At 55.2% G+C, this 21,930-nt stretch overlaps 5 protein-coding genes across 5 annotated transcripts; 1 reads left to right on the top strand and 4 right to left on the bottom strand.

Moving 5' to 3' along the window:
* Positions 1 to 3,149: 3,149 nt before the first annotated feature.
* On the bottom strand, positions 3,150 to 4,708 carry GMORB2_3729 (cellobiose dehydrogenase (acceptor); the record flags this gene model as incomplete). The annotated part of the gene is made up of 2 exons (XM_035465705.1): positions 3,150 to 4,626; positions 4,662 to 4,708. 2 exons carry the CDS (start codon positions 4,706 to 4,708, stop codon positions 3,150 to 3,152), a joined length of 1,524 nt encoding a protein of 507 aa, XP_035323542.1.
* Positions 4,709 to 10,175: 5,467 nt separating this feature from the next.
* On the bottom strand, positions 10,176 to 12,401 carry GMORB2_3728 (Dynamin central region; the record flags this gene model as incomplete). Its single annotated transcript, XM_035465704.1, has 3 exons — positions 10,176 to 10,430; positions 10,506 to 10,930; positions 10,988 to 12,401. 3 exons carry the CDS (start codon positions 12,399 to 12,401, stop codon positions 10,176 to 10,178), a joined length of 2,094 nt encoding a protein of 697 aa, XP_035323541.1.
* Positions 12,402 to 13,245: 844 nt separating this feature from the next.
* GMORB2_3727 (Aspartate oxidase) lies at positions 13,246 to 15,550 on the bottom strand (the record flags this gene model as incomplete). Its single annotated transcript, XM_035465703.1, has 4 exons — positions 13,246 to 14,884; positions 14,976 to 15,213; positions 15,297 to 15,365; positions 15,517 to 15,550. 4 exons carry the CDS (start codon positions 15,548 to 15,550, stop codon positions 13,246 to 13,248), a joined length of 1,980 nt encoding a protein of 659 aa, XP_035323540.1.
* A 2,246-nt stretch (positions 15,551 to 17,796) lies between these two features.
* On the top strand, positions 17,797 to 18,354 carry GMORB2_3726 (FAS1 domain-containing protein precursor; the record flags this gene model as incomplete). The annotated part of the gene is made up of 1 exon (XM_035465702.1): positions 17,797 to 18,354. One exon carries the CDS (start codon positions 17,797 to 17,799, stop codon positions 18,352 to 18,354), a length of 558 nt encoding a protein of 185 aa, XP_035323539.1.
* Positions 18,355 to 19,306: 952 nt separating this feature from the next.
* GMORB2_3725 (uncharacterized protein) lies at positions 19,307 to 21,441 on the bottom strand (the record flags this gene model as incomplete). The annotated part of the gene is made up of 3 exons (XM_035465701.1): positions 19,307 to 21,070; positions 21,135 to 21,291; positions 21,386 to 21,441. 3 exons carry the CDS (start codon positions 21,439 to 21,441, stop codon positions 19,307 to 19,309), a joined length of 1,977 nt encoding a protein of 658 aa, XP_035323538.1.
* Positions 21,442 to 21,930: the final 489 nt, after the last annotated feature.

The raw sequence follows: 21,930 nt of genomic DNA, 5'->3' as shown, positions 1-21,930 counted from the left end.
GACGAATACGGCAGAGGATTCTCACTCGTATAATCTGTACACCGTAGCGATCCATGGAAATTTGTGAATATAGAGGCGCTTCAGTGGTTCCCCCCGGGGGGGGGGGGGGGGGGGGGGGGGGGGGGGGGGGGTAATACAAGGCCCAGGCCCCAGCCACGACCTTTACAGGCGCGTCCATGCAGTCGTAGGCCTCGGCATCATCTATGAGAGCAAGGATACGCAGTGAGACAAAGCATATCAATAACATTGTGGAAAAGAGAAGATGAGATGTCGAGTATTCCTACGGGATGGCAAGGGCGAGATCTGACCGGCGCGATGCGAGCAGCATCGACAAGGGAATCCGGAGCAGTATTACATGTAAGAGAGAAGAAAGGGAAGGGGGTGGGGAAGCAAAAGAAGGAAAGAAGGAAAGCGGAAGAAGAAAAAAAAGAGGGAAAGAGGAGGAGGATCGCGGAAAGACTGAAGAGTTGAAGAGAGAGAGAGAGAGAAAGAGAGAGAAGTGGGGCGGTGTCATCGAACCAAAGCTACGTGTGTAATTGATCGTCATTGGTCCGTTTGGTAACCCAAGAGTTCGGCCCTTGGAGCTAATCCTCCTTTGGAAAATCTTGGGATGCTTGTGGCTGTCACTGTCTCGCTCCCATTTTCCCCGGACTTGGGGGGGTGGCGGCCACTGTAAAGATGGATGAATTTCTTGGTCGTTTGACAGGGGTAGCAGCTTTTCTTCCTTCCTTCTTTTTTCGTCAAAAGAAAAAAAAAGAAACAGAAAAAGTCACTTTATCAATGTACTGCACCCGGTACGACGACTACTCTGTAATGATTTTATCCCTTGCAGTCTGTGTGTGTGCGTGTGTGCGTGCGTGTGTGCGTGCGCATAAGAATAATAATACCTGTCATTATCGTGTGTACGGGGTACATGTACTGTGATATTACTACCTGCCCGAAACTGACCTGGGGTACCTGGGGTACCTGGGGTAGTAGGTAGGTCTCCTCTTGACCGTTCCAACATCACGGGGTATCACCATCAATACTTCTGCTACGGAGTGAGGGAGTATTTAGTCGTCATAGTAGATGATATTACTAGGTAGACATGTGCGAATACCCGGCAGACTCTCGTACTATTGCACAGTCCCGTGGCCATCTCCTCAGCTTCTCTCACTACTCCTCGTAATCTGTACATGCTACAGAGTAGGGCAAGATGCTGGGTTGCTACGAAACCGCCAGCCACTTTCGATACTACGACTCTGCAATCACGACAGGCACGGGAGATGGCAATACAGCATGCGTCCGAGCACGAGTGCAGCGTATCATTACTCCGTAGATTCGGGTCATCTCGGTGCTACGACTTGCCTCGACACGCACTCCCGAGTATCGATCCTTTGGAAGTATCATCACTACCACCACTACCACCACTACTGCCACCACCACTACCCACCACTACTGCCACTGCTGCCACCACGGCCACCACTACTACCAACCCCATCCTTGGGTATAGCTCGACTCGTATCGCAAACCCATGCTGACCATCTCTACCCTCCGTCCCGTACAGGCTGCACCTACAATGAACCCACTTGTGTGGTAGTATGCATTACCTACTATCGCAGTAGACTTGTCAGGAGTCAGGAATCATTTCGTAGGGGATTCCTGCTATGAGGTGGGGCAGAGGAATTATATAGCCATGTGAGAGTATCAACCATCTTTCCTCAATTCTATCGAGGAAAGAAAAGAGGGCAACGATCGACATGGGATATCTCGGAGCAGTATACAGATTATCAATAACCCCTGGCTATCAGTACTCTCTCATCACTACGACTATTACTGCGTACTCTCTCCGCTACTCTGCTGCCACTCAGCCGGCCTTGTCACCTGCCTCACTCCTCTCCTACTCTGAGCAGTGGCGCAGCAGTGGCAGTGGCAGTAGCAGTGGCAGTAGCAGTAGCAGTGATAGTGGTAGTGATAGTTGTGGTAGTGATGGACGATGATGGTAGCATTGATAGTACGGGAGTAGTTACTTCCGTACATGTAGCCTCGGGTCCATGTTCCGACGGAAATCTCATTCTACACTCTACACTGTCACTTTCCATGTCCCCATCCTTCACTAGTATCAGTATCATTTTTTTCCCGTTCTGCTACCCGTACGGCCAACGATACACGTTGCAGGGGGAATGATGCTGCTGATGGTAATGATCAGTAGTATGCCGTCCCACCGAGCCAATTCTAATCTCTACTCTCTACAGGATCTCTCTACATACAGCTATGGGGCTACTACGTCGTACTCGTCGTAACACGCGACAGCATCTCTCTCTCTACATCCTCAAGTCAGGGCGGCATGATCCATCTTGTCTCCTTTTCCCCCGCACTCATGCGCAGTGCATGCGCATTCGAAACAAGACTCTCAAGCAGCGATATCCCGTTGTCAAGTCGGTGTACCGTACGAGTATAGATCCTCCGTGCGGTTATATATTATATCGTGCTGTCAGACGACGAGTCTGCTTGGGAGAGGAGAGTGGTGAGGTGGGTGGCAAGGTCTGCAAAGCGACGGCGTAGTCGTAGCGAAGTAGCGGATACGAAGGGCACGGTGGGGGATGATGACGTATTGATCTTTGACCCCCCTTCCTCGTCGAACGAGGAAGGCGGTTACTTATTTGACCTCTTCCGTCCCGATGGCCTCAGCTCAGTAGGATTCTTCCAATGGCCCCGACACCGAGTTGCCCATCCCGAGACGTATGGCATGATTACGGGTAGCAGTGGTGGGGGAGCCGAAACGGGAGCATCAGCTATGCCGGCAACGATCGCGATCCCAGCAGCCATCCGCTAGCCTCCAATCTCGTCACGTCCCTACACACCTCTGCCTCGGTGTGGTCGTACGGACAGATGGAGGGGATGCACGTGCATAGTGAAGAGGTGTGCATACACGACCATCGCGGAGTGACCATCCTCTTTACCTTGATACAGACCGAGAGCAGCATCACGGCATCTACGCACTACGCAGGCTCGTCATAGGAGTAGAGTGACGATACACCAGGCACAGAATCCGACGTGTATTGCTATATACTGACAGCCGTCATGTCAAGACTGAGAGTCTGAGACGGTAGATACATGCACACCTCCCCGACAACTCCCTCGCATCCAGGAGGGTGGGTGGCAGCTTCTCAAGCGCTCCGGTGCAGCTGCAGAATCCTCTTGGCGGCATAGTTGGCGGCCACCATGATGGGCGTAGCCGTGTTGCCGGTAGGCACGTGGGGGTGCATGCTGCCGTCGACCACGAAGAGGTTGTCCGTGCCCCAGACGCGTGTGTCCGGGTCGACGACGCTGGAGCCGTCGTTGGCGACGCCCATGCGTGTGGTGCCGAGGTAGTGGCTACCACTCCTGGCAGCGGCGACGAGCTCGGCAGCGGTCGAGTTGTCGACCGGCCGGAGGAGGCTGCCCGGCCGGCGGGCCATGGCCAGCAGCGAGTCGACGTACGACGTGAGGGCCTCGACGTCGGCCGGGGTGTTGAGCAGCGGCCGCTTGGGCATGTACGTGCTGCCGTCGGGCCTGATGGCCAGCGTGCCGGTCGAGGTGGTGCCGTGGGTGAGGTAGACCTTGATGCCGATGGTGTTGTTGGCGTCGGCGCGGACGGTGCCCTGGACGTGGCGCCTCACGCCGTCGGAGCCGTCGACGCTGGTCCAGAAGGTCAGCCGCTGGGCCGACTGGGCCAGCAGGCCGCTGCTGTGGGCGAACAGGTCGACCGACCTCTGGCTCGGGTCCGTCCAGGCCGTCGACGGGAGGGTGATGAGGGGCACCGTCGTGTTGAAGCTCACGCTCGCTATCGCGTGGTCCTGCAGGTTCTCGCCGACGGGGAGGTCGATCCACTGCTCGCGGGGCGGCAGCGTCACGTTGACGCTGCCCGTCCGGACCGTCTGGATCTGCTCGGCCGGCCCGATGCCCGAGTTGAACAGGATCCGGGGCGTCGAGTGGCTGCCGGCCGCGAGGACGAGGCTGCCCCCGCGGTTCAGCTTGATGGTCTCGCGACGGCCGGTGGCGAGCTCGACCTCGACGCCCGTCACCCTGCCGCCGCTGCGGACCGCCCGGATGACCTTGGTGTCGACCTCGAGCTTGAAGTTGGGCAGCGCCTGCGCGTCCGGCAGGATGGACCGCGCCGGGCTGTCGCGCAGGCCGTTGGCTATGGCCCAGGGCGGGTGCGTGTATATGAGCTCCTTGTCCTCCGGGTTCCGGAGGGCGTCGGTCTCGCTGTAGCCGTTGGCGGCGAGGAAGCGGGAGACGATCTCGAAGGCGGCGTCGTCGTAGCGCTTGCCGTCCCTGGACGCCAGCGTCGTGCCCGGCTCGCGCTCGTACAGCTCCTCGGCCGCCTCGGCCACGCCGTTGGCCCAGTGCCACTCCTCGGGCCACGACTCGAAGTCGGCCGCCCGAGGCTTGACGAACATCATGGCGTTGAGCATCGTGCTGCCCCCGACGGCGCACCCCGCCGCGATGGCCACGTCCTTGCAGTACTTGAGGTCCGGGTCCAGGCTCATGTAGTCCACCAGCCCGGGCACGTCGTACAGCGTGACGGTGTCGTTCCAGGCCACGCTGTCGCGGTTGCCGGACGTGTACAGGGCCGGGCCGCCGCGCTCGATGAGCAGCACGCTGCGTCCGGACGTGGCCAGACGCTCCGCCGCCACGATGCCCGCCGTGCCGCCGCCGGCCACGATGTAGTCGTACGAGGCATTGCGAGCACAGCCGGTGCCAGCCAGCGCAAGCAGCGCCGAGCCGGCAGTAAAGGTGGTGTTCTTCATCTCGGTTCCAACACTTGCAGAGTGAGCTGGTAGGGGCAGGGAGAGGAGAGAGATGTCAAGCAGATGAATGAGAGAGGGTCGAGAAGGCGGGCTCCTCTCCTCTTCCTCCCACCCCTTTCCCCATCCTGTCCTTTATACTTGACAATTTTCTTCTTCTGCCCCCCCCCCCCCCGCGGTGAGCCGATTGATAAGATGAGCTCGATGGCTATGCATTTTAACCCTATACACTAGCTCCAGGCACCTAAACCTAAAAGAAAGATGAAAACCGGGACTTAATATTGAGGACTCCCTCTGATTAGACGGTCAAGGACGGGGGGGGGGGGGCCTCCTAGGCTAACGCTCTGGAGAAATGATCGCAGCTAGGTCCTGATGGGCCTCGCTGCCCCGGGCAGACGGACCAAGTGACGTTCGTAGACCCACAGAGTAATACAGGTAGGGAGCTGAGGAGAAGCTGCTGTGTTGAAAACTTGTTTCCATCCTTATACACGGGGACGATCATACGTTGACCATCTGCAATATCGATTGCATGTCGCCTCCCCTAGTGTTGCTGACTTATACATGTATCTGCATGTGTGTGTATTTGGCGTGGTGCATCGAGTTGCCTGTCGTGTTCCTAGTTGCCTTCCCCTCTCCGTTTCCGAAGCGCACGACGACCATTGGCATGAATATATCATAACAACAATAGTGCCTGATACATGGAGAAAGTTGAGAGAGGGGTCCCAACCCTGTCCAGTGGATACGGAATAATACTCGTATTACGGATAGAGTGAAAACACCTCACCGTCGGCAGTCGCTATCCCATCGGCCTATCCACTCGGGAACCCATCTCTCCTAGGCTGCCTAGCGAGAGAAGCGGGTTCCAAGAAGCTTGCTCTTCCTGGAGACTCTTCAATGGAATGTTCCGTACATGGCACCATGCTTCAGATGAGGCCGCTGTCATCACCACTGTCACGTGTAATGTAGTAACCACTGCATATTATTATTTTTTTCTTTCCTCTTCCTTCTCAAGGCCCAGTCTGTTGGAAACTTCCGTGCATCCTAGCACTTGAAGTCTTGGCTCACGCCATGCTACTCTCCCTCCACCTGCCTCTACGTCGCTTTTCAACTGAACGGGTGCCAGTATCGCAGTGCTCGTACTGTCCTCGGAATGTAGATGGCTAGCATGGATGAGAATGTGGGTTTCCGTAGTCTCGACGATGTGTCGGGTTTCCTTATTGGGCCTTGGTGACGATGCTGATGTGCTGTAGGGTGAGGTTCACCAAGGAGTGTAGTCGTGATCATATAACCCTCCAGGATGACTAGTATGATACTTTCCATCCATCAGTCCTTTATTCTCTTTGATGATAGAGCGGGATAGAGGAGCATGGCAGGAAGGGAACGGAAACCCATATGCTCAATAATATGTCTTGGATAACCCACGTGGGGGACGATTCTAGACTTCCTTGGGCTAGGGTCTGCACTTGTCTGCTGAAAGGTCAACCTGTGATAGTGCCTGTGATCAAAAGTACTACCTACCTGCATAGGGGATACCTCCGTTTTTTTTTTTTTTTTGTGGTTTGGTAGTCTGCATGTACGGATCTGCTATGCTCTTCCGTGGTCCTATCAGCGGGAAAGCAGAGCTGTCACACAAGAAGAGGTCGTATTCTCTTTTGTATGCCTTGTGGTCTGCCGGTATGTGTGTGTGGTGACCTAAAGAGTGGAGATGTGTCAGAGACATGAAAGAAACCACAGAGTAAGTGATGAAAGTCTTGCAGTCAAGAGACAGGAAAGAAACAACTAGGGGTCAACTTTTGGGGTCAGCTTGATAATCATTCGTCTCCGTCTTCTTTCTTCCCAGTAGCTTCTCAGCTACCTCTCTATACTGGTTCTAGAATCTCATCTACGATGCCTTGAAACGGACTGTGATAATCTTTATATGCTTCCTTGAACCTTGACTGAATCTTTCTCGATGATCTCCTGATATCCTTTCTTGGATGTGGCTTGATGGCTTCATGGCTTGATGTGGCTTGATATGACTTAGTGGCTTGACACCTCCCTGACTGTCCTTTGTCCTTTGCCGGCACTTGACACTCGTTAGGGAATTAGAAGTCCGTTGTATGAAGGAGGTGACACAGATAGCAATAACCGATGCGCGCGTATTCTACATGATAATGTACGTCTGTGGCATCCTTTGTGATGGCACATCTACGAGTATGGTACAGGTACTTGTCGGCTCCCAGACCCACGGCCATTCTTGTACCAGGTATGGAGGAGAATTGCTGCACAGGTACCTATGCCATGTCCCTGTCTGCATACATCATGACTAATATCCACATCTACTGTAGGAAGAAGTGCCAGACGCACTCGGATTCTGTAACAATGGCTTCTAGACGTAGTGGCAGGAGACCTTCCGTAGGCACAACCTAGACCGGTAGAAGAGTAACCAATCAAGATGATATTCTCTGCCGGCGGAAATGGCAGACGCTACTCCAAGTTTGGGGATTCTTCTTGTACTCGAATTGTATCAATTCAAGTTGCTGTTGTTTTCTTTTTTTTACTTTTCAATTCTTCTTTCCCTGCCAGCAGAACGTCACTCCGCTAGTACAAAGTTGGTACAATCCTGCCGGCAATATTACTTTCAAGGCTACGTCACCTGGAGACAGAGTCTGCCCCTGAGATCAGAGAAGTATTCTCCAAGTGCGCCACAATGACCGGCCTCGCTACGCCACAGCATCACCTTGGACCGCCGAGTCCTCGTATTGCAGCCTATCATGCAAAACCCATCATGCGATCCACGTATTTCCTCTCGTCTGCTACGGTGATTCTCTTCTTCGTCGCGTGGAAGATCAACATGTTTTCGAGGAATAGACCCAGGGAACGGCCATCGTTCTTCCAGCACGACTCGTGAGCGCTTAGACATGGTCAGGTGATTGGTGTTCATGTTGGACTTGTTGGTAGAATTATGTCGGTAAAAGGCTCGTTTGAGGTTCCGAATCGGCAGGAGACTTGTTCCGGATATCGATTCACTGATGGGATCAAGAAAAAAAAGGCTTTAAATCAGGCCCTTTTTCTGACCTTCTTGAGGTGTCTTGTTATATATATATATATATATATATATACGGGAAAGGGAAATAGTGACTGTATAGACGTTCTGTTATATCAGGGGAAAGCTCTAATCGGACCGGAATAACTTCTTCCGGTGGCTTATTCAGCTGTTTGATCCGATAGTTCAGATCGAAGCTCTCCAAGCTCAGGGACTGCTCAGGTTAAGGTGGCATCAGCTCAGGATACTGCATGAGGAAGGAAATTTCGGAAGTCGAGATTGGAATCGTTTACTGTCCTGGTTCTCGCCATCACAGAACGTGGGACAGGAAGACATAATCGGCTCTCTACCGTGTGTGAGAAACTGCCCCCCGAGTCTTGCCGGGTAACATTTTTCTTCTTTTCTCTGCAACGCTACAATCCTAAAATGGTACTTTCGCTTATATATGCACAAGACGAGGTGTGCCGTGGTGTCGCTTCGCCGTCCTCGTTGGACTGCCCAACATGTCCATATACTCGTCCCGGGTCATGTAGTCGCTGGTCCCCGGAAAGAAATGATATCGCCCATCATGTGCAGCCTCGTGATATCGTACCGCCGCCAATCGTCTCCCACGAGCACACGTACCATCCTCCCTCGGCAGTACTGTTCCAAACTAGACTTCGGTCTCGCTCGCCGTGGGCAAAGTGTAGATGCATATGTCGTGTAGCTTCGGGCCCGAGTGTGTCGAAAGCTTGAGGTGCCTGTACCGTGGTTCTGGAAGGGCTTGTAGATAGATTGGAGACGTCTTTCTATCCCGACGGACTTTCGCCATGTGAGGCCGAGATGGTATTACCGGTCATCGCATCCAAGTTGACCGGATGTTTCTCTGGCTGGAGTCCTGGATGGCGTGTATGTGGCGGCGACGACTTGCTGAAACCAGGCATCCTTTTCTTTCAGGACCTGGTACCAGGCAGTATACTTCTTCAGGTTGATACCCCTTTTTCGAAACCTTCCACCCAAGAATCATCCGCCGGACGCGTCAGACCAGGTAAGCAAGACGGATATGCTCTTCCCGTGTTCGGTATGCTCTCCAGCGTCTGCGGCAGGCCATCAGGCAAATCAGGAGATCGAGGAAGGTGAGCACTCCGATGGGGAGGAGCGCCAGCCATATTTTGAGCTCCTCCATATGGACGGTAGACGATGGTGGTGAGGATAGACGATGGGATGATTGATCTGCAAAGAAAAAAGAAGAAGAAGAAAACAAGAAGAAAAAAACCCAGGAATGATAATGATGAGTGGCTGAATCTCAGGTGGAAAATATCATATGGATGATGAATCGAGAACTAAAAAAAGGCACAAGTCTCCAGGTTCATCTCTTTCTTGCTTTGTTTCTTTGTTTTTTTTTTTTTTTTTTTTGGGGTGGGGACTGTCCATCCTCTAGCATTACTCATCTGACATGGTAACATAGTTCCACCCAAATGAACCTTCTCATATAACTAGTCTTGCACCAAAAAGGGGAAATACATGACAGAGTGGCAGCTTCTTGGTCAAGGAGTCACATGGCGGGGACACCCACNGATGATGAATCGAGAACTAAAAAAAGGCACAAGTCTCCAGGTTCATCTCTTTCTTGCTTTGTTTCTTTGTTTTTTTTTTTTTTTTTTTTGGGGGGGGGACTGTCCATCCTCTTGGACGACCAATTTGCGAGGAAAGGATAGTACGACCCAAGTCAACCTTCTCATATAACTAGTCTTGCACCAAAAAGGGGAAATACATGACAGAGTGGCAGCTTCTTGGTCAAGGAGTCACATGGCGGGGACACCCACCTGTTACGTTGATATCCGAATCGGATCTTGAACAAGGCCAGTTCTCTCACGAGCAAGAGGGGGAAGAGACGTACCGTCACTGGAGACGATGCACGAGAAGACGAAGACTAGACAGACTTTCCCCGACTTCCCTCTTCAGCGGAAAGCTCTAATATAGACCAACCCACACACGACTACGTAAAGAGGTCTTCCCTTACCCTCGATCCCAAAAATTCAGACAACCCCCTCTATCCTACCTTTGGAACCATCACGAGGTAGGTAGTATATGCTGACGCTGGCAGATGGGAACATGAGAGAGAAAATTCAACTTCCGAAGAGTAGCTGTGGAGGCTAGGGAAAAGCTAGGAGAGAGCGAAAAATGCACAGGAGCAAAAGCCGGTGAGGGGAATCTGACCTTGCCGTTGAACGATCTGCTCTCAGATCCAGACTCCGTGGCTAGGGAAAGGAGACTGAAGGTGATGTAGCGAAAAATCCGAGGGAGAGGGCGGATAGCAGAAAGTAATATGCCAGGACGTTCAAAACCTCAGCAACCACACCTTGGCTTGCGTACACCTCTACCCGCTCATGCATCCGTCAAGATATGCTAGACGAAAAGCCTCTGTTGAGAGCATTGTTGAGCTGATCCCGGCATTTCTGCAGAACGCTAAGCTTTTCAGTCAACCTCTTCCTCTGCTCCATCGTCTCGTCACTCTCGCCGGCAAGATAGGCGATCCGGTCATCTCCCAGGAGACATACGACGTCAGGGGAGAAGACTTCCGGGAGCTTGTTCATGAGGTGCTCCTCGATGACGAGGACGCCGATGTCGTCGATGAACCTCTTCAGAGAGACCTGTGCCAGTCTATGCTTAGATCCTCTCTAGCTGTCTCGCCGAGCACGGATGCGTGCCTAGGGGGTGGGACGTACCTTGTAGTATGCCTGCATCGTATCGACGAGGGCAGCGGCAGCAAAGGTCTCCATATCCTGCTCCACGGCTGCCACCAGACCACTCAATAGCGCAGCTGGATTCATCGTGTTGAAGGCGTTGCCTGGACGATGTCCCTTGGCATCGGTCATGGAAGGATAGTATTCGGAAAGCGCCTCCTTGAGGTTCCTTTCCAGGCGAGACTTCTGTGCGTCTTGGACGGTGTCCGTCAGGTAATGATTGTACGTGATCGGGTGCCCATGCATATGAGACCTGGAGATGCTGTACAGCGTCTCCTTGACGTTGCTCGAGATCTTCTTGAAATCTGGAGTCACGATCCCCCGGATGATATTCTCCGCCGTGTCGTCGTCGGTGCTGAACCGCATAGCTTCAACAAGCATGTCGTTGGCGTCTGAGATGACTTCGTCTACGAGTGTTTCGGAGAGCCTGGCCCACGGCCGACACTGGGATGAGAATAGCGGACCGACGAGAAGCGGGTTGAATGTTCCAGGGAGTTCTCGTCCTCGGCTCCTAGACATCATCTTCTTGACAAGTCGGACCATCTCTGAACGGGTGATTATTTTCTGGTCTCTGCTTGCCTCTGGCTCCATTCCTTCTTCGGTAGAGCCACGGCTGTCGTCGTCGACAATGATGTCGCTGTGGCCATGGCAGTGTATATGGTCAGAGAAATCGATGAGCGCATTCTGGACGCGAGCACGGAGACGTCGTGCATAACCGGCATCGGAAGAGACGTCTCCAAAGAAAGACTGGTCCGTGTAGGCGCCATCGACCGCCGCCGAGACTAGCGAGGTGAAGGTGTGGGCGACGCGGAGCAGGTAGCGTCTCTGTTCTGTGAGCGTGCCTCGGGACTCGCCAAGTCTTTCGAGACCCGTCCTGCAGTCATCGATTCCCGACTGGATATCGTCCATGACCCGAGGCAGTTGGGCAAGGTTGTGATCGTGGAGGACCTTACTGAGCCTGCTCACCAAAGCGCTGATGCCCAAATGCGTCGGGCTCAAGTTTTGCCAGATGCCGGTGGAGAAGAAGGCTTTCTCCGATGCATCGCGCTCTTCTCTGGTGCAGTTGCGCATCTTGAAGTCGCGGTTCTTTATGACATGCCAGCCCAGACGGAACTTGACGTCCTTGTTCTGAGCCATGTTGAAGTAAGCCTGCTCGCCCTCTGACCCACCGTCAAGGGTATCGGGCTTGGTGATGAGACCGAGCGTTCGGGTGCCCTCCGGGTCGACCTGCCTCGTCAACTCCGTGACCTGCTGCAGATTGAACTCGCTCTTGGCCGAGACGACAGCCAGAATGATGCTCCGTGGCTGCTTCATGTACGACATGACCAGGGACTCGACAAGTTGAGCATCCTCAATAGACTGGTCCTTGCTACCTGCGAGGAAGAGACCCGGGAGGTCCACGAGTGTGAGGTGCGGCTGCTGGGGGGAAGACATCTCAACGCGCAAGATGTCCTTGAAGAAGACGGCGTCGGGGCCGTCCAGAGCAGCCATCTGAACCGCAGCAGCGTCGACGACGTGCCCCAGATTTGTTTCGGTTTCGTCGCTCGTGGCATACTGGAAATCTCGGAGCTTCTCTTCGGCTACCTCGTCTCTGCCGGGTCCAGGTATGATGGAGAACTTGACATGGCTCGTGCCCTCTTTGCTACGTCGTAGGATGAGCTCGGTAGCAAACCGGGTGCAGAGAGCATCCTTTGTCGGGAAGCTCAAGCCGGAGATGGCCTCGAGAACGGAGCTCTTTCCGGCAGATTGGTCCCCGCAGACGATAATCTGTGGAAGCTCAATGTACTGACCGACCCCGCTGGAGCGAAGGGAATCAACGATGTCGAGGACATCTCGGTGGCTCTTGGAGATCAGGCTCCCTCCGCCATCAGAAGCCATCTTGTAGTCAAGGACCGCGAAGTCAGCATGGATAACCTCTGAGGATGCGGGTTTGGGTAGTAATACTTTTCGACCTTGAGGCTCTCCTCGTCGTTATCTGAAAAGCAGAGGCAGTTGGTGAGTGAAATGGGACGTGAGAGTTGGATGAATGAGGGGAAGAGGAGCGTGCAGAAAGGGGGGGGAAAAAGGAGTGAGGTTTGGATGTATCTTGGAAAGAGACGCAGGGAAAACAGGACGGAGAAATGAATCAAGAGGGAAGAGGTAGAGAGAGGTTTTAAAATCTGTTCACAGAGAGAAGCGACTCACCTTCTGTTCAGAAAGTGCCGCTCAGACCATACATAGAAAGGCCGAACCGTGAATGCACGCTGTGTTCTGCATTCAATCGCCATTTGCCCCCATCTACAAACATGCGATATATCATTGATTGCATGCATACGGGACAGGTGCATGTTGCACTGCTTGGTGGACGGAGTCATTGATAGCAAACCTGAACTAGAAGAAGCAAGTATTCATCCATCCACCGGATGACGGCATCGCTCCTTGTCAGATGAACAATCGCCGAGAAAGAAGAGCTGGGAGGGGGAGTTTGTTTGGTCACGTTTCAAATGCATAGTGACCAAACAGAGATATAAAAGAGCTATCGTTACAAGATATGTATAAAAGAAGACATGAAAAGAAACGCCCAGCACCGCGAGCGACAAATATCCCAATAGTCAACGTGATCCCACGAGCTAAGACCCATATTCCTCATCTCAGATCTTAGTCACCTCAGATGACAAGAGTTGTAGGTTTTCGTTTCGTAATTTTTTTTTCTCCACACGCTCATCTGTGCATCAATCTCCCCTCAAAACTCGAGACTGACTTCCTGACCCTTGATGCGGCCAATGACCTGCCCAGGAGCGTACTTGGGGATAACCTCGTCGTCGTGGAGCATCTCAAACTCCTCGGTGGCGTCGCGGCCCATAAAATTCATGATGGCCTGAGGGCCACCGGGGTGCTCGTCGAGCCAGTCGCTCAGGTCCATGACCACGCCCTTGACCACGACCCACAGGTCTTCCTTCTTGTTGTGCTCGGCAACCTCCTCGAGGGTGTACTCCTTCTCGGGCACGGTAAACTCCTTGGGGTTGGGCTTCGCCTTGGCGGCGGGGGCAGCCTCGGTGGCAGCGGCAGCAGCGCCCTGGGCCGAACTGCCGGACCCATCCGAGGGGACGGAGATGGAGGCGCCACCGCCGGCACCAGCAGCACCAGCGCCCGAGGGGCCCTCGCCGCCCTCGCCGCCCTCGCCGGAGCCGCGGGAACCGCTAGCCTTGTTGTTCCACTCAATCGAGATCTTTCCGGGCGTCGAGGGATCGAGATGCAGCGAGATCTGGCCGAGGCGCTGGGCGGCGGCACCGCCAGGGAGACCTGCGGCCTGGCCATTCAGGGCCTGCTGGAAGAGGTAGCTGCTGGCGGTGTCGCCGGCAACACGGCCGTAGACGACACAGCCGAGCAGCGAGGAGCCACCGAGACGGTTGGCACCGTGGACACCGCCGGCAAGCTCACCACAGGCGAAGAGGCCGTCAAAGGGCTTGAGGTCCCGGTTCAGGACCTGAGCCTTGTCGTTGATCTCGATACCGCCCATGGTGAAGTGCAGGACGGGCTCCATGACGGAGACGTGGAAGTCGTCGTCGATGTTGATGGGGCCGTTGTGAAAGAACTTCTTGTTCCAGGGGTCCTTCTTCTTGCCGTCGGCAATGTCGTTGTAGGTGGAGAAGGTCTCCTGGAGGTGCTCGGGAGTGCAACCAATCTCCTTGGCGAGCTCCTCGCCCGTCATCTTCTTCATCAGACCACGGCCCGAGTAATGGCGGGTGTGGAAGTCGAGGACCTTGGAAGCCTTGGAGTTGAGGATGAGGCGGATGGGGAACTTGTTCTTCTCCTTCTCCTTCCACATCATGCCCGAGACGTAGTCACGGTGGCCGAGCTCGTCGCAGAAGCGGTCACCGTCGGCGTTGAGCAGAAGACCTCCCTCGCCACGGAGGGCCTCGGCAGCCAGGAACTTCCACTTAGAGCCGGGGTCCTTCGGGTCGACGAGACCTGTGGGGTGGACCTGGACCTTGTCCATGTCGATGCCGTTGCCGCCAATGGCCATGACCATCTTCTGGCCATCACCGGTGGCGTGGGTGCCGTTGGTGCTGGAGAGGCCGAAAGTGTCGGGACGGTGCTTCTTGAGCAGAGAGCCCTCGCCAAAGTCGGCGGCGTAACCACCAGTGGCGAGGACGACGGGGCCGTCGACGCTGCGGGTCTCGCCACCCTGCTCGAAGGTGACGCCAGTGATCTTGTTTCCATCCTTGTTCAGGCTGGTCACGCGGGCCTTCTTGAGAATGGTGACGCGCTCGGGCTCCGTCTCGGCGAGCTCCTCGAGGCGCTGCATAAGAGCATATGTGATGGCCATGCCGGGGAACTTGGCATCGTGACCACGGTGGGTTCGGGGCTGGGAGTGGCCACTATGAATGGGGATTGGGGGGGGGGGGGACGTCAGTCAAAGCGTATTTAGGGGGGAGAGGGGCAGGAGCAAGAGTTTTGGGGAGATCATACCCGAGACGTGAGACGAGAGTGAGGTCGAGGTCAAAGACATCTTGCAGCCACTCGACGGCAGCAGCCGACTTGTAGGTAAGGACCTTGATCAGGTCAGGACGAGCCTTGTCACGGGCTGACTTGAGGGTGTCGTCGTAGAACTGCTTGACACTGTCTTTCACGCCATTGTCGACCTGGGTGCGCGTCAAGGCACCGTTAATTCCGGACGTGGCCTTTGTGGAGTTGCCGCCGAAGAAACCTAGGGAGAGGTCCTCGTCAGAAACCAGTCAGAGACGCAGCACGGGGCAAGGCGCAACCGATGACGCGGATGGAAGAGCTTACCCTGCTTATCGAGAACGGTGACGTTACCACCGGCGAGGTAGATTGTGTGCGCCGCACTCAGACCCGATACTGCAAAGCAAAATGAATCAATCAGTATGGCTTCGCCAGAACAGAGTATTGGGATTTCAGAGGTGTGCAGTGTCTGCCAGGAGCGGAACCGACTCAAGGTCTAGAGGGCCTCGGCATGCATGACGCCATGGCATGATTTGGGGGTACTTACGGCCGCCGCCGACGACAATGACGCTGGGTGCCATAGTTCCTGTTTCTTTTTGATTTCCTGTGTTGGTGGGACAAGTAAAATGAACAAGGAAAACAGAAAAGGAGAAGAGGGGAGTATGAGAGAGAGAGAGTGAGAGAGAGAGTATGTGTGTGCGGATGAGGGGGAGGGAGAATGAAAAAGAGGGAGGAGGAGTTGTCAGAGAGGATGTCCGAGGCTGACGGAGGAGTTTAAAGGGAACTGGAGGAAGACAAGCTAGAGAGTGGTAGTAAGCGTCGAAGTTGGTTGGCCGAGGGCGAAGTGGGCTGGTTCTACATGGGGACAGGTTGAACCTGGGGGTGGGCTAATACAAGTCTGGAGAGCCGAGGCACCCACCACTACTCATGTGCCGTAATGTGTTCGGCCCCAACCATCGTTAGTTTGTATGGACTATGACCTTGTATTATTCCATCCCATGACCGATGCTACTACGTCCAGCAAGTGCCTTCCTCTCATCGTGTTTTCTCCATCTCTCTCTCTATTCTTACTACAGGTGATGATAGCAGCAGTAGATAGTGGGAATATCTGTTTGGACTTGGCAACCCTTTACCATTGATTCTGGGAAGGAGCCGACCCGATCGTACCTGCTGCGCTGCATCCGTTGTCCGGTCGCGCGCTAATTCACCCCGAGATGACCCACTGGCAATTCTCAGCGAAGGCAAGCCAAGTTCGGTAGATCACTGTGCGTATCAATGCAGTATCACTTGAATATCATCATGTTCATTATGGCGAGAGAGGAGGGTGAATCATACGAGCATCGGAAGGAAATCAGTCAACGAAAAAAAAAGTGTCTGGTGACCCCTAAATGCCCATGTATGCATGCATCCACATCCATTGACATCGATACTCCAACGAAGGAACCGCCGTAGTGCGTCGCCCTGCGCTGCCCCGCGCACCGAGGGCCCCCTGGTATGTACTCCGTGGTATGTACTCCGTAATACTAGATCGATCAAGCAAGGCAGACCAGGCAAGACGGAATCGTCAACTCATCCCGGGGGACGCATATAACCAATACACAGGTACGCTCCGCTTCTGGGCATTGTCCGGGGAGGGACAATGTCGACTCCAATTCCAGGCGCAAAACTCTTCAACGTGCCATGACCTGCTTACTACTTGTACGGAGCAAGCTCAGCATGTTGGCCGGTTGCGTCACCACCCTTGACATGTGAATGGGATTCGGGCGGGGGAAACAGCCCACCCCTTGGCGTCTATAGAGTCACCTGACCCCCCTCGACAACCGCATGCTTTGTTAGCATGATTCCGGGACGATTCATTGGACGTTCTGTCCTCGGATGGTTGCATGTAAAAAACATGTGAAGAAGAAGAAGAAAAAGAAAGAAAAGACACCGGGGGTTGTTATCACTGCACGTCAGGTACGAAATATACGAGAGTACGGGTCGGGAAAAGTGTTTCGAAGGACGCAGAGCAAAGAGGGCAGAGGGAGTTTCTGGACGCCGGCAGTATCTTGGTCAGGCCCAACCCGTACAGACCTCACAACGACATCAGAATCACCAACTTGTACGAGAGCTATCCCACAAGACCCAAGTGAAAGCACCATCCACAATTCGCCCAAAACGTAGGCAATCAGGAGCTAAGACGAAGAATGAGTAGAAGAAGAAGAAGGAGAAGAAACGCCATCCCCGGATTTTCAGCAGCCAAGAACAAGTGCACCCGCCCTCCCCAAGACCATCCGCGGCAAATATTAATACATCGTGGCTCGTTGGAGCATGGTATCCCACGGGCCCACCACGGTTCTCTCCCCATGATGCAAGAATGATGGTTGACCAGTTACCAGGTTGGCATGTGAAAGCCCCCGGGACGGTGGGGAAGGATTCCAGGGTACTACTAGTAGTAGACGTATTGGAAATCCCGTCGTGATTTGTAGGAAATTCCTTGGTCGAAATAGAAAATATGAAGGATAAAAGTATACAAAAAATACATATAAAAATAAAAATAAAAAAGACACATAGCACCAGGGTCCAGCACGTGACCCGCAAACACCTTTCCCCTCCCGTGACGTAACTCGATTCAATCATCCACCACACCTCGTCACCACCACCAACCACACCACTCACCATCAAGACAACCACCCGCCATTCCTACCATCAAGAAAAAAAATGAAGTAAAATAAAAACAAAGCAATAACAACAAAATATGAGATCCCTCCTCTTCTTCACCCTCCTATCGTCAACCTGCACAGCAGCAGCAGAAGCATCCGCCATCCAGAGACCCTTATTGGCAAGCATGCCCTCCTCCCCTCCCCCTCCAAACCACCAACCGGCCGTCGCCCTCTCCGACATACTAGGCACGTCCCGCGCCTTGACGAGCTTCTCGTCCCTCGTCCGTCTGCACGAGTCGACATCCTCCCTCCTATCGGACATGTCGACAAACACCACCATCCTCGCCCCTCTCAACTCTGCCATCGACGGCATGCCTCATAAGCCTTGGGTTGATCCGCGTGACTACGCTGCTGCTGCTGCTGGCGGTGGTGGCGGTGGTGGCGGCGGCGGCAGCGACGGTCACCACAATGTCGACGTGTACGAGGGTGAGGGCGGTAGGAAGAGGGCGAGGGATAACCTGCTCAGGTTCGTCGAGGCGCATCTCGTCCCCGTCAGTCCGTGGGACGGCAGCAAGGTGCGCACCTACAGCAGTGGGGGTGATGGCGGGAGGACGGTGTGGTGTGAGAGGCGCGACGACGGCAAGACGTACGTTATGCCTGATGGAGTCGAGGTGGAAAAGGTGGCCAGCCAGGTTGGGAATGGGGAGATGTGGCTTCTCAAGGGTGTCTTGACTTCTGTGTAACTTCTGACGTGGCGTCTTGACTTCTGTCAACACCATCTCTTCTTACCTTTCTTCCAACCCCCAACCCCCAACCCCCAACCCCCTTTGACCATATCTGGTTCACACGATGACTCTGCTACGACTCACTACACATGTACTCGATCAAATCTCGTACCGTCGGACGCGTAAAATGCGGCATAAACATGATGGTACTTGCACCAAGATCTGTTCTCGTCACACTGCCATATAAAAAAAGGAAAACGTTCCCAGGCAATACGTACACTTGAGAACACTGCCATATAAAGAAGAGAATCTTCCGATGTAGTAACACTCTCTGCACCAAGAAACTAACTACTCCTGCTATATTGAGAAAAAGAAAATGAAGAATGAAAAAATTGAAAAAATTGAAAAAAAAAAAACTTCCCATGTAATACGTACACCAAGAACACACTACCGTGAAGAAAAAAATGTCCCAGAAAACTTCAACGAGGGAAATATCCCGACAAATTGTATCCCGACAAATTGTATCCCGACAAATTGTATCCCGACAAATTGTATCCCGACAAATTGTCTCTCAACAGGTAGATATAAGACTTTTTGAAAGGAAGAAGAGAAAAAGGTAACAATGGAATCCCAACGACAACAACGACAAAAGCAAACCTGTGGACAAGATAGGTGACATCTAGTCCCATGAGGACAGAGAAGAACAGATAAAAGCCCAAAAAAGAGGGGATAACATGACCGTGTAGTTCCACACTCTTCATCTTTCTAAGGGGGAGAGGAGAAGAGAAACGAAGAAGAGAAGAAGGGAAGAAACAGAAACAGACAAGAAAAGACGTCCCGTGCAGTGAAATCAGAACATAATGGTATCTCGGGGATGGGGAAGGAGTAAGGCGTGAAAGGGGAGGGGGGAGGGGAGCGTGCTGAGCCCAGGGGAGGGAGCGGGACGAGGCGGGAGGGATGTGTGGATTCGTCAATCCATCCTAGGCCGCTTGGAATCCCCCGTGTCTGGACCCGCAGACTCTGGAAGATCGGGACTCTTGCGCTTCGGCAGAGGCGGAACAGTGCTGGCGTTGCCGCTACTTCCGGCTTGGTGAGCTTCATCCCGCGATGGGAAGCCCATACCGGACGGGGCTATGGGCGTGGCAAAGTTCAGGGGGCTGGGTAGCGTATTGCCCGTGTCGGAACCTCGGAAATTCCAGTCGTTGTAGAAGCTGCCCGGGCTGGGGAGGAGCTCGTTGCCCAAGAAGCGGGACGGCAGGGCTGATGCGGGCGTGTCAGCCGCGACGCCCTGCTGCGGCGGGGGCTTGGCAAACGGGTTCGGCGGTCCTGTAGCCCCCGCCGACAGGAGCGCCGATGCCGACGGCGACGGGGGCGGGAGGACGATGGACGAGTGCGAGTTCTGCCGTTGGGGCCCCTGGGTCGCCGACGCGGCGTTGTTGGGCGAGGTGGATTCCGTGGCGCTGCCACCCGCTTCGGACCCGCCGTCGGGTATCTGCACCGTCAGGCGGGGGCCTCGAGGCCGCGATCCGCCGGCCGCCGAGCCGACACCCGACTTGAGGCTGCCGGTCTGCGGAGGCGGCGCGAACGTCGCGTCGGGCACCGACGGCACCGATACCGGACGGGTGACGTCCGCGCTGCCACCCGGGCCGGCGCCGCCGGGTGGGTTGGGCGGTGACGTCCGCACCGCGGCTGCCCCCACGTCAAACGACTGCGATCGATTCGAGTTGGCCGCTGCCACGATGGTTGCCGGGTCCGTCCTGGTCTGCGAATCGGACGAGAAGGACTCGAGGTGCTGAGACAGTATGGACCTGTTCTCCTCGATGGGGGTGAATATGCTGTGCGATTTGCGCTGGGGAGGCAGCTTCTTGATGGCCGTGTCCGTGTTGAGCAGCGGCGGTTGCGGCAGGGTACGGGGCTCGTATCTGGACTCCCTCTTGACGGGCGGCGGCGGCGGCGGCGGCTGGAGGTCGTGTGCCGGCCCGTGGTCCGGCTGGGGGGGCGACGTGGTGGATATCTGGGGAATGTGCTGATGATTGGGCTGGGGCGGGGAAGGTTTCGGGCGGGCCATGGATCCAGTCTGCGGCGGGGGGGCTTGCGCGGCGTACGTCGGCGGCACCGACGACCGGCGGCCCTCCATGTATACCGGGGGCTGGTGCTGGTGCTGGTGCTGGTGCTGGTGCTGGTGTTGTAGGGAGGAAGCCTGGTAGGGGTACTGAGGACCCCCCATCATGCCGCCCCCCTGAGCCTGCGGCGGCGGAGGGGGGGGCGCGGAGGGCTGCTGCTGGCCATACATGGGAGGCGTCTGCAGGTAGCCCATGTTGCCGGTCTGGGGCGGCATGCCGGGGCCCATACGGTGATGGTGGCTGTCGTTGCGCGAATGCGGGCGGGATATCACCACCGAGGCCTGAGGCGTGTGGCTGCGCTGTCGCTGGTGGGGGTGACCGGGGAAGACGGCGCCGCTGTGGACGGGCGGCGAGGCTGAAGGGGTATTCCGTACGTGAGGGTACGGCAGATGCTGCTGCTGCTGCTGCTGCTGCTGCGGCGGCGGCGGCGGCGGTGGAGGCTGCGGCTGCTGTCGGGCGTGGGGGTGGTGGTACTGCGGAGGCATCATGTGGTTCTCGAGGCTGTCGGGGCCCAGGGATTGGGGGGGCGTGGCATCGGCGTCGTCGTCGTCGTCGTCGTCGTTGCCGCCGTTGAAGTCTGACGGGCCCTTGTGTTCGCTCGGACCGCCGTGCTGGATGGGATGGGTCAGCCTCGCGTCGCGGCAGGGAAGGGGGGTCCTGCGTTTCAGAACTCACAAACTGATACTTGGTCATCAGCTCGTGCATGTCGGCCGACGAGTATTCGTAGAGCTTCTTGTTGTTGCTGAAGACGAAGACGGCTACGTCGACGGAGCACAGGACCGAGAGCTCGTGGGCCTTCTTGAACAGGCCGCCTTTGCGCTTGAGAAAGGTCCTAGAAGGGGGACGGGCGCAGAGGCGCACGCGTGTCAGCGGTCACGGGCACGAGGGGGAGACGGAGCCAGGACGGCGGTGGGAGGGAAGCATACACTGAGCGATTGCGGTCATCCTTGATGGCCTTGATCTCGATCTTCCTTCGACCCATACTCGAGGTTGAGCAAGCGCGTGCGCGCGCGTGACGAGACTGGGAAACCGCTCAAGACGGAGAGAAGTGTTGGAAGTCGCGCGGCAGTCGTGCGGAGGGTGTTGCCGGTCTGAAATTCGGCGCCCGTAGAGAGCAGCACTATAGCAGTAGAGCTTGCCTCTCAACAGTAGAGGAGGGTGTGTGGGGGAGGGGGGGGGAGAGAGTTGAGTGTTGGCGTTTTTTTCCCCCCGAGTCTGGTGGTCCTCGGGCGCAACCGGTAGTGTCTGATTTTCAATCCGACAGGCGCGCACCCTGGTCTGTGAAGTGAGGTTGGAAGAAAAGAGACAGGTCGGAAGAGTCGGGTATCGTCGCGAGATCTATAACAAGGACCTGAACGGCAGCGTGGATTGATTCCGGGTCGACAAAAAAAAAAGGACAAGGTAGTGAGCGGAGGCGACTCGAGATTGTGGTAATGTGTCGTAAATGGTGGTTATGACAACAACCGCGTGG

This window comes from Geosmithia morbida (assembly GCF_012550715.1).
Source record: "Geosmithia morbida isolate 1262 chromosome Unknown scaffold_2, whole genome shotgun sequence".
NCBI classification, from domain to species: Eukaryota; Fungi; Ascomycota; class Sordariomycetes; order Hypocreales; family Bionectriaceae; genus Geosmithia; species Geosmithia morbida.
This window is presented reverse-complemented; position numbering and strand designations above follow the sequence as displayed.